This window comes from Condylura cristata, unplaced genomic scaffold (genome assembly GCF_000260355.1).
Source record: "Condylura cristata isolate star-nosed mole 26May11 unplaced genomic scaffold, ConCri1.0 scaffold00014, whole genome shotgun sequence".
Taxonomy (NCBI): domain Eukaryota; kingdom Metazoa; phylum Chordata; class Mammalia; order Eulipotyphla; family Talpidae; genus Condylura; species Condylura cristata.
The window spans coordinates 38493141-38505616 of NW_004567115.1; the positions used below are offsets into that span (position 1 = coordinate 38493141).

General features: G+C 32.8%; 1 protein-coding gene and 1 long non-coding RNA gene across 2 annotated transcripts; both read right to left on the bottom strand.

Annotated features, from left to right (window-relative positions):
• Positions 1 to 327: 327 nt before the first annotated feature.
• LOC101633777 (chromosome unknown open reading frame, human C4orf47) lies at positions 328 to 11097 on the bottom strand. Its single transcript, XM_004682366.2, has 7 exons — positions 10995 to 11097; positions 8328 to 8547; positions 6037 to 6174; positions 5584 to 5659; positions 4976 to 5155; positions 2607 to 2776; positions 328 to 503 (listed from the first exon to the last, which is right to left on the bottom strand). The coding sequence occupies exons 1-7, from the start codon at positions 11092 to 11094 to the stop codon at positions 455 to 457; spliced, it is 933 nt and encodes a 310-aa protein (XP_004682423.1). The 5' UTR covers positions 11095 to 11097; the 3' UTR covers positions 328 to 454.
• Positions 11092 to 12426, bottom strand: LOC105853615. The gene is made up of 3 exons (XR_001145437.1): positions 12345 to 12426; positions 11685 to 11796; positions 11092 to 11149 (listed from the first exon to the last, which is right to left on the bottom strand). It is a non-coding gene; the product is annotated as an uncharacterized LOC105853615 (long non-coding RNA).
• Between the last annotated feature and the right edge of the window lie 50 nt (positions 12427 to 12476).

Genomic DNA, 12476 nt, shown 5'->3' on the forward strand with positions numbered 1-12476 from the left:
AGTCACCCTAAATCTTTTCTCTCTGTGGCCTTCCTGCTTCTGCTCTTCTCACCTCCCTCTTAGCCTCAGAACCCTCGCTGTATTTCTTAATATCCACTGGGTTTGTAAATATTTTACTTTGTCCAATCATCCAGATGTCAAGATCAGTAACTGTCTTTGTGCCTGTCAATTTCAAATGACAGACTACACTTCAAGATTTTATAAAGTTTCTAAATATTATATTCTCCCTGGAAACCGACCTAAACAACAATCAACCATCATACACTAAATTGTTAACAAATTCTGTTCAAACATTTAGTACTAGAATTAGGACAAGAAATATTAATAGAGTTGCAGGCTTAAATTTCATTTAAATGCTTAAGCTACCTCTACATCTTATTTTTTCCCCCAAATAATTAGCTCTTCATAATGAATTGCTATAGTCGGGATCTAGAAAGCTTCTGTCATCCAGATGCTAATAGGACTGTATTGAAGCAGTCTTGTAGTTCTTCATATTTAGTGCCCTAAAATGGAAAGCAAATGCACACTTAATTTTATAGGTAAATGTAAATATATCTGAACATTCTTGTCAAAACACTTGCAGAAGAAAATTCAAAACTATTTTAAAACATATTAACAATCCAAAGGCAATAAATTCTCTCACCAAATTAAAAACTTCACTTTATATAAGTCATATATACTTTTAAACTGTAATTTAAGAAGGCAAAATTGGCTTGTGGAACCAATTTTAAATACTCCTTTCTAGAGGTGTATAGTTTTAAAATTAGGCTAAAAGAGGCTACAACTTGGCCCTCCCTGGTGGCCATCGGGTTGGAGCGCTGCACTGTGAAGCTACGCCAAGCCAATTCGATCCCTGTCCTAGAGGTGACCCACACAGGACAGCAGACCTGTCTTGTCCAGCCCGCTGCTCCCCTCAGCAGTGTACTTCATCTATCCACCTGTTCTGCTCCCACTCTGTCTCTGGTGAATCCTCTCGCCACCCCTGTACTTCCGGCCTGGACTTCATTTCTGTATGCATAAATAAAATCTTAAAAAAAAAAAAAACTACAACTTGATTTGTGATAATATTGGAGATAATATAAAAAGAGACATTTCAATAAATTCAATAAATCCAAAATTATTTAACAGAGATAAGCCTCTGATTTTTCTCAAAAGAGTAGTTACTCTTTTCTTTGCTCCAAACATATACTATGGTATCACAGAACTTTCTCAGGTCTGTTCTACAGGTAGAAAAGAACAAAGAGAAAATCTGAAACATACCACCATTCCCCCTTCCCTTGGTAGCCAAGAAAAAAACTGTTTGAGGGTAAATATAGTAAACTCTAAAGTTTACTATCTGTTCTATTACATAGGTAAAGGTGGACAAAGCACTAATAAGCAGCTTGTCAAATGTTAATTGTTAAAAAGCATGGAATAAAAGTCCATATGGTATTATTTCCAAGTTCAATACTCTACCAATGCAGAATGTTATTTCTGTGGATGAGAGTTAAATTATATAACTGTCATATAACGGGCAGTCTTATTTTGTGATATAATAGTGGTGTTGGTATTATAATTACTGATAATGTGATTACAAATGATATAGAAAATAATTCCATGTCCTTTTTCTCACATATGACTATAATGAAATTAGAAATATGTAAAATAGTTTAATTGGCATTAAAATTTCAATGACTAGAGGAGCCCTCCAATAGATTCTTATTAATGATCTTGCACACACATACACACACACACAATATTGAATATTTTCAGAACTTATATTCTGAATTCCCAAGAACTTCTTTTCAGTTTTCAGAGTACTCAAAACCTGGGTAAGTTTAAAAGTTTGAAAATAGTTTAATAATATACTTTTCAAACTCTTAAGAAATATTCAAACTCTAATATTCAAGAAATATTCAAACTCTAAAAAATATCTAAGTGATATTGCTATCAATTTTTAATTGGCCAGAATCTTTATTTATTTAAAGGCTTATTTTTAATTATTTATGCATACAAAAACTGGGGTGTAGGCTAGAGGTGTGGGGGTATGTGAGGATTCACCAGAAACAGATTGGGGAGTAGAACAGGCAGATCTACTGAAGTACACTGCTGAGGGGAACAGCAGGTGGGTCAGGGGAGGTCTGCTGCATACCCTGGCTGGGGATTGAACTCATGCTGCAGTGGCTGTGGACAGCCTGATAGCACCATAGCACTGAGGCTTTCACCCCTGCACACCAGGGAGGTCCCAGACTATTTACTGTTTTCATAGATTATTTCCAAATTGACTGAGAGCCAGGAGCCCACATAAAGGTGATAAGGGTCCAAAACTACTTCTGAAAAGCAGGGTAATAAATACTACTAAACAATGTGTAAGTATTGAAATAGTCTCAAAGACTCATACCATAATAAGGTACTGAAATCTGCTTTTAAAATTATGGACAAAATAGTTTGATATCAATAACACTTGTTCTCAACTAGGAATTTCAGAAGATGAGAAAAAACTTCTACAAGAAAAGGTAAAAGGAGCTGCGATTTCTAAAATCACCTAAATCTGCCATTTCCTACGAAACCTAAAAGTCAAATATCAATATTTCTTGGTTTATGGGCTAATTGTAAGATATTCCTACCTTCTGACATTCAAAGTCATTATACTTTCAACTGGTCTGCTTTTTGGTCCACCTGGTGGATGAAATATCTTGACAGTTTTGCTGGCAATCTGATTGTCCAACTTAACCATGTAAGGGTCAGCAGAATGTGCAGGGTAAGGGTCAAACGTTCCTGCCTTCATTCCACCAGCCTACAGATAAAAAATGTTAAATGCTTCTAATGAAATTAGATTATGGAGCTGTTCATATATGTCTGTGTATTGTCTACAGGGTTGATTTTATACTTCTATGTCCTGTTTAATTCAAATACCAAGTTACCAGGAAAGAGTTTCTTTACTACCAAGTTTACACAAGTAACTGCATTTTCAGCAGTTTTCTATTAGAATGCAAATGTTTGAGGGAAAGTAATATTCTAAATTATTGCCGATCACTAGTACTTTATTGAAAGTTTATTGATCAGGTTACCACCTGGTTGAGAGGAAGGAAGTTTAGTACTGAGGGTATGAGACCAAGGTCATCCCAGAACCAGAGGATGGGGGAAGAGAACAAGGGTAAGGTTTGTCCAATAGCAAGCCTGGCATAACATGATTTTGCTTATTATCAATCAGTGGTGGAGGAAATTTTTTTTAAAGAAGGAGTAACAAGAAAAATGTGACCTACTACACTTGCAGCCTAGAAGAGAATTCAAAATATTTCCCCCACTCTCCCCACATAATAAAAATATTGTTTACCTAAACATAAATATTTGCTTTGACCTTTTACATTGACTTAATGAATTTTTTAGCCTTAGAAAACACTGTAGAATCATAATAATGCATTTAATTAGGCATCCTTTCTCTTACAGTGAAAATTTAACTTCAACTGAAAACTATGATTGTGACTTTTCAAGCTTTCTAGATTGAAGACACAAACTATTTTGAAGAGCAACAAATATTAAGAAAAGTAAAATTAATATGTATAACACAAAATAGATGGGTAAAAAATAGAAAAATGCATATTACAAATAAACCAATTCTCCAGGTGATACTTTATAAAAACTCATTAAATAGATAAAAATATATAATTTACAGTGAGAAAGGAATGAAAGAAAACCATACATATCTGGAATAGCAAAAACTATAGTATTTTTATAAAGTTCAATGCTAATGCAATACATTTGAAAACCTGAATGAAACTAATAATTTTCAAAGAAAATTAAATGTCAAAGTTTACTCAGAAAACAGACAGTAGGCAAGAAAGCATAGAAAACATTTCCTATAAGAATTCTTTCAAACCTTCAAGGAACAGATATTTCTAGTACTATTTAATCTGTAACAAAGCATAGAAAAACAAAGAAATCTACCTGCTACAGTAAGTAAGATTCTAGTATCTTCTTATTGACTACAATAATATACTATATGTATAAGTTGAGTTCTAATGACACACACCTAAAACTTAATACGTTATAATGAAACGTCATCTCAATAGAAAAGTTTTTAATGCCAATTATGGAAAACATAACAAGTCCACAAAACTTTAAAAATTATATACAAAATTTTTAAATCAAGTTTATAATTCTGAGTTTTTAATATACATACAGCTTTGAAACTATTGCCACAATCAAGATATAGAATGCATCTTCCACCCAGTTACCTCCCACAATAAGAAAATGGATTTTAAAAAACTCAAAAAAAAAGTACCCTTAGCTTAGTTTTTGCATAGCCTTACCTTACTTTTTGCATAAAAATGCATTTTAGACAAAGGTTTAAATGCCAAAAGATAAGACTAAAATAAGATATCAATAATTTTTCTAATATTGTTTAAGCCATTCTGAGAATGAAAAAATTGAGTACAAAGGATTGAGAAATTTGATTACATCAAATTATTAAAGCACAAAATAAAATTTTGTTATTTTCAATACAAATGACAAAATGGTATCTTCATATCAAATAACTTACAAATCAATATCCTAATAGAAAACCTACAGGAAAAAATGAACAGGCAATTAATGTAAGTAAAAACAAATTATAAAGTAAGATTTACAAAATAGAAAAATGTTTCTACTTTTATTCACACTTGTAAACTTCCACTTTAATCACCATCACAAACACTAATACATGATCTCACTTTTTCTAGTTTTGATAAAAACTACAGCTAAAATCTAGAGAGGCCTTTATAAAATCTATTTCAATTCAAATACATTTGAAATGATTAAACATTACTTTATTGCAAGATTTCATTATTCCTTAACACTAGTCATACTTTGTGATGCCATAATTTTATAAAATACTATTTGTGATTCTTGGTATGAATACAAACAAAAGTGAACTCTTTACAAAGGTAATAAAATAATTCAAAAGCAATTTATTAATAAAACTTAACAATTTTTCACTCTAAAATTTTTAACTTACCTTTTTACCAGGAGAAGAGGGTTTAAAAGCAGGTCCAGATGTTTCTTTTGTCTCTAGTTTTTTAATTGGTGGTAAAGGATTCTCAGTAAAATAAGGATTGGGGTCGAAATATTCCCGTGGGCAAAGATTTAACTTGAAAGGTGTTCCTTTAAGTAAACGAAGGTGTTCTTCATTCTCTTTCTACAAACAGTTTGAAATGATATGCTATAATTACTAAAAACAGAACTTTTAGAGTCAAATCTTCTTTTAAATTTTAATTTGAAGACTTTTTTGGTATATTCTCTGTAGTTTAATTTTTAAACATTTCTTTGTTACATTGTTTTGAATGATATAAAAGTTACCCTGACTTTCGAAAAACAACTATGCATATTCATTTTGTATATAAATTTAAGTAGAGAGATCTACTTATTACCTGAATAAATCCATATTAACTATTGGATACCTTATATAAAGTAGAAAAGATACAGAGATTTAAGATCAACTTTAGGCTTCTGTTGTCCTCATAATACAAATCAATAAAACAAAACCAAGCTATAACTAGATCACAAGTGAATTCTCTAAGTCAGTGAAAAAAAGAGTTGAAAGAAAGTAAAATAGATGATTTTTACCTTATAATTTTCTTTTGGTGCATCATACAGATCTGCAGAGTGTGAAAACTGTTTACCTATAGTAATATTTGCATAGCTAAGAAGGGAAAAATAATGGTGACTTCAGGTTGCAGAACTTTTATGGTTCATTTTATCAGGAAATTATACAAAAGCATTTAAAATATATTACCGGGTCCTCCCTGGTGGCACAGCAGGTTAAACTGCAGCACTAAGAAGCTAAAGTCACCTCAGCATGAGTTCTATCCCTGCCACAGAGCTGACCCACATGGCTGGCTGACCTCTCTTGTCTGGCCCGCTGCTCCCACAGCAGTGTACTTCCTCAATCTGCCTGTTCTGCTACCTGCTCTGTCTCTGGTGAATCCTCTCACCGCCCCTACACCTCTGGCCTGTACCCCATCTCTGTATGCATAAATAAGTCTTTTTAAAAATTAAAAATAAAATAAAATATATTACCCATAGCCGGTTCCCTTCTTTCCTGGGTTTGTGTATAAATTCTTTCCAGGTGCCTCATATTTTACTCTGGGCTTTTTCTGTGCACTGAAGAATGGAACTGGGCCACCTATGGTTCCATAGTAGCTTCCTAATCCAGATCTTAAAGATGATTAGAAAATCAGGTTAAAATGAGAAATTTTGTGTTACTTTATAATTCCTCAAAAATGACTGAATATAAATCAGTAAAGTATATGCAATGGAATTGACTTGCCTAACTTGGGTAAAACAAAATTTTTGTTAGCTTTTAATTTAATGTTCCCCAGTTTTCAAAGTCACTAATTTTGAAATGTTTTTTTAACTTTATTCTTATTTTAAATGATCACCTATTTACTTCATAATCTCTGGGAAGTTAGAATAGTTTCTGTTAATTAGCTATAACAAAAAAATAGCCACTTTTGTGTTTTTTCATTGAGGTTTTAGGCACTTTATGGTAAATTAGTTGAAAATGGCTAATTTCTTCTCTATCATTAACCACTAAAACTAAAACATATTTAAAAGAATTGTTTCCATGATAATGAAAGTAGGTTTCACTGAATTTTAGTGCTTATGTTGTTCTTTTTGGTTTACACTTACTCCCTTACTATAGGAAAATATTTAACCAAATGTTTTCTTCATTTTTAATGTCAAAATTTTGGGGCCCACAGTATTTATTTAATCATTAAAACATTTATCAGTCAGCACTTTACATTAACAGATATTTTCCTTAAAATTTTCATGATAAAACACATAACTATGGTTAGTCACCGTCATATTTTCTAATTTCTAAGTTATCGCTGAAATAAATTTCAATAATCTGAAAATAGTCTATAAGACCAATGAAACACTACAATCAAAACTTGACACTGTTTACACACTTCAGTTAAAAATTTTGAAACAAGAAAGGCATGAACATTGATCAACTTTAATTACTATCTTCATTGAGATGAAAAAAATGCACAAAATGAAGAATGATGTAAAAAGGAAAAAAAATTATTATCTTCAGGGGAGGGCGCAGAAAAAATTATAAACTCCAGGCTATGAATAAAGATTCTACTAGGAGATGTCTTCCTTAATTGCTATTTATGGTATATGTTATTAAATTCTAAAATGTAATAAGGAATTAAGAAATGACATCACTGAGAAAAGAACTATGCATAGGCATAATCTGTGATTTCATGTAAGCACTAAAAACAGTATGTAATGCTTAATGTTTAAATTTTAATAAATTTAGAATTTATTAAAAGCCGGTTGCTCCATAATTCAGGGTTAAGTAAATACCACCCTCTCTTTTTTGTAAACATTTCCTATACCCTACTCAATTACAGGTAGCTTTCAATATCTGTGAGCTTTAAAAGACAGGAAAACTGTTCTGATTATAGAATTTATTATTTCTTGGTTGACAAATGAATAGGCACATTATAAACTAGTTAGTTAAGGAAGCAATTCCCAATTGTTACCATGAAAAGAAAAAATTTACCCTGGGTGGGGGGAGAATAAAAAATTATTTAAAGGGTAAAATATATTTATTACATGAAAAAGAAGGAAATTAGTGACTAAAAATACACACTTGAATTTATACCCAAAGAGAAAATGAAGACGCTCAAATAACAATAAAAGCAGTTCAAACCTATCCAAGGTAGGAAAAGATTACAACAAAAAAGAAGCAATTTCTCACTCTTTGTAAAAACTTAGTAATTTTGACAAAATATAACAGCCTTACAAATGTTAAGAAAGTACTACAAATAAACACAATATTAGACTTCAAATAATCCTTACCTATCATAATATTAAACTGAAAGTTGGTTCTGAAGAATTAACATATTATAGTGTCCAGCTATATGATGTTTTTACTTGTTAAAATAATCATTTAAAATTACTAAAAAATTAATCTTCACACTGACAGTTGTCACAATTAAAATATTATTAAATTCCATGAGTGTATTTTCACTGATTTTTAAAATCACTTTTGTCAAAAAAAAAGGCTTCTTGTTAATTTCATTTTTTTATTTATATTTTTTAAAACAAAAAATAATCAAAGGCAAAGATACAATGGCCCAAGGCAATTATTCCCCAGGCTGTAGAGTTTTCAATCAAATTAATTTTCTTTATTTAGTTGGCTATTATAATATAAACTAATGGAGAACAGTGACATAAGATAGAACACACTTTTAATAAAACTGAACTGTTTATTAGTAAGTCCTATCTGAAAACAATTTAGGAAAAAGAGAAAGATGCAGGAGATATATTTAAGACTTAGCCCCCAAAACACTTACGGCTTTTTATTTCCACTACTAGGGAGGAAGGCTTTGCCGAGATTTTTTTTGGCCTCTTGCATCATGTGCTGTCTCCTCACTTGATTCATATTTACATAGCTTTCACCTTCAAAAATTCTTACAAAATGGGGATCAAAATAACCTGCCTGGAGATCTGACATTGCTTTGGATCCCCCAGGTAGCATCTGTTTATTTTTGCTTGCAGCCTCATTAAAGGGTCCTTTAAAAATAAATTAGGAATGTTTGAGACATCCCACTGATTGGGAAAAAATTTTCTCACACAAAACTAGCGATAAAGGATTGATCACAAAGATAGACAAAGAACTGATGAAACTCAATAAAAATAAACAACCCCATCAAGAAATGGGCAGAAGAGCTAAAAAGATACTTCTCCAAAGAGGACATGCAGATGGCCAACAAACATATGAAAAAATGTTCAACATCACTTGTAATAAGGGAGATGCAAATTAAAACCACAATGAGATACCACCTCAACCCAGTGAGAATGGCACATCTTCACAACAACTAGCAACAACATATGTTGGCAAGGATGTGGAGAAAAAGGAACTCTCTTCCACTGCTGGTGGGAATGTAAACTAGTACAACCACTATGGAAAACTGGAGGCTCCTCAAACTGCTACACATGGAGCTTCCATATGACCCAGCAATCCCACTCCTAGGTATCTACCCAAAAGACACAAAAACACTGATTCAAAAAGATACCTGCGTCCCCATATTTATTACTACTTTATTTACAATTGGAAAGACATGGAAACAGCCCAAATGCCCAAAAATGGATGACTGGATTAAAAAAATATGGTACCTATACACAATGGAATATTACTCAGCAACCAAAAAAAAAAGAAACACATGCCTTTTGCAGCAACATAGATGAAGCTGGAAAAGATCATGATTAGTGAAATAAGACAGAAGAAAAGGGAAAAAAAGGATGGTTTTACTCATAGCAGGAGTATAACGAAAAAATATTGATAATGATGAACAGCTATATACCAGAGACATTTTATAGGGGTGGAGTGGGAAATGGGATCAAAAACAGTGGTGGGGGAGGGAAATGCACTGGACTATGGTGATGGCGCACGGGTGATATGGTGATGGGAAGTCCATGGGGATTACAAGTGAGATGGAAAAAGGCACAAAATGATGTAAAAATAAACTATTACATTACATTAAAAAAAATTAGGAATGTTTGATTTTTGTAATTAGGGGAACATAACAAATAACTTAGAAAAATTTCAACTTTTGAGATCTAAAACACATTCAATATGTTCCTGAAAGGTCTGTGTTAAAGATTATATTGAAAATAAGACAAGATGCCATCACTAGAACATCTAATATTCATTGAAATATTTTAATATTTAGATTAAAAACTTGGTTATAGACTAAATTGTAGAGCCAGAGGAAATCTTAAAGGTCATCTAATTTAATGCTTCCCTATCTGTATTCTGGGAAACACTTTTTCTGAGATGTCAGTATACAGGGGGCTGGGGGTTAGGGGTGTGTGTGCGTGTGCGTGTGCGTGTGTGTGTGTGTGTGTGGTTAGGTTGAAAGAAAGTTATTTCAAACTCAACTTGAAGCAGCTCCCCTCTGGGTTTATCCTCAAGAGACCTGAGTACCTATACCCACTAAATGACTTGAGCAAAAATGTTCATAGCAACTTCATTCATAATAATCAAAAACAGGAAATAACCCAATGTCTACCTACAGGAGAGCATATAAATACCTTATATATTATACAATGAACTACTAGTAGTCCCACTATATTTTTCAAATTGTTTTTATAAATAAGGACTACTTTAATAATTTGGATCTAGGAGAACTCAATTTGGAAACTCCTTCAGTTACATGGAGGTCATTTTGCAATGCAAATAATCCAAAATTCAACTGGTTACTAGTGAATTTAAATCACTGATATTTTAACTTACTTTTATAATGGTAACATATTCACATAATAAATAAAACAGCATATTCTTCCAATCCCACTAGTCCAATCAGTTAATCTCCCACAAACAACCCTATCAATTTTGTTTGGCAGTGATTGTTGAGGCATATTCTATTGAGATTTTCATAAACATACTTTTCATTTTAATATATAGCATATTACATGTACTATTCTGCACTTTGATCTTTTTAATTAACAATATATCTTAGAAATATTTCATATCAGTTTATTCTTTCTCATTGTTACATGGAAATCATTGAATAGCCAAAAATTTAACTGAGATATTTTAAATATTTAATTTAGCTATTTATTATTTTTGACACTTCTTTTAAAAAAATCCTTCAGCTTTTAATTGAGCATTTTGTTTTTTAAAAATGTAACTAATGGGTGGCCTTTTGGATGCAAATGCAAAGGCTCTTTGCAAAGCTGATTGCTGCCATCTAAGAAAAAAAAAACTAAAAACAAAATAGAGAAAAATGCCAGGCACTTTTAGAAAGCAATAAAATTACTTCTCAATAGGATATGTTGATGTCAGGCCAGGGAAACCCATTAAAATAATATTCCTATTCCTCTAAAATTAAGTTTTCTCTTAACTCTTGAAATTTCAGAAATGTATTCAACTTTGAAATATGGACCAATAATGAAATCCAAAATTCCATATAGAAAATATCCACTACAAGATTGTAAATAAAACCAAATATACTTACGATTAAATCGTGACACATACTTATCACCAACAGTTATATACTCCATCTCACTGAAGAGGCCAATCCTCTCCATGTCTGTTTTTCCTCCTTCTGCAGGCATGGTTGCTTCCTATGGCTGTGTTCTCTACACTTCAAAAGATTTCTGAGGACTACTTCTTTTATTAAAAAAAAAAAATCTTACTTTACATTGAAAAATTCAAGGGAAAAGTGATTAATAAGTTTTAGTCCAAATTACTTTCCATCTGAGAGTTAACATTCAGTATAAGACAATAATGCCATACTGGGGAGCTGGGAAAATAACATGATCAATATTAAACAACTGTGCCATATTTTCTGTGGGGCTAGGAAAAATAACAAGATGCAAAATATCACCATGCACCTTCCTCTAGATGTTCCTGGTGGCCTGCCCACGAATTACAAAGAAACAGATATGACAGCATCTATTGCATCCCATTCAGCTGTTGTAAATGTTGAAAGTACATCTATGCAGTGGGGTTTAAGTTGTAAGTGCTATGTAAAGGTAGATTTTTAAGCTATAATTATATTTAAGGTAGGCATTTTCAGGTTACATCAAGTTACCTAAACATACTTCAAGGCCCCTTATGTTGAAAATAAACCTTTCAGGGATGCTCCTGACTGGACCAGGGGATCAGCCTTTTCAGAATTCCCCCAGCATCAGGGAATGCCTACCTGTGCCAGACCTGCTGGTGACCTCTTTTCACATACTGGCGTGTTCCATCACCACCATAATACTGCCAGGTGTTTTCATAAGACAAAAAGAGCAGAAACTCAAAGGAATTCCCTGTCCAGGAAAAGGGCACAAATATAAATCAGGACATTGAGAAAGAGCTGGGTAGGGGAACACAGCTGGTGAGGCAACAAAAAAACAAGAACAAAACATGCAAACAACTCAGAATATTTGTAAAAGAGCAGATGGCAACTGTGAGTTTTCTTTTGAAACAACACTTTAAACAAGCAACTATTACATGTTTATTCGAATTAGGTATGTTCTAGAAAGGAGGACTAAAAAGCTAACAATACTTGCCTCCATTGCATCCTACTATTTATAAGCACAAATTAGATCTAGAAACTGGGAGTATATTCACGAATAAAATAAACCGTGACTTATGCTGCCCAGTGTAAAACCAAATTAAAGCCTTTGCCTTACATTTAAAGCAAGCTGTTTCAATATTAGCTCATTCATCATTTCTTTAATTCTATCATAGCGCATTTACTTCATGATTTAACAGGAATCATGGGAAATAGGGAGGAAGAGCGAGGGAGGGAGGGGAGGGAAACAGAAGGGAGAGAGAGTATGAATGAATCACACACACACACAAGCACACACACCTGTTGGATCCAGCACGCTACTACCACGAAGCTGCGTGTCTGGCACGCAACAGTCGCAGAGGGAGAGCAGGAGGTCGGAAATCTCTTGCCTAGACCTCCTGCACTACTTAACTCTCCGGGAACAACACTGAG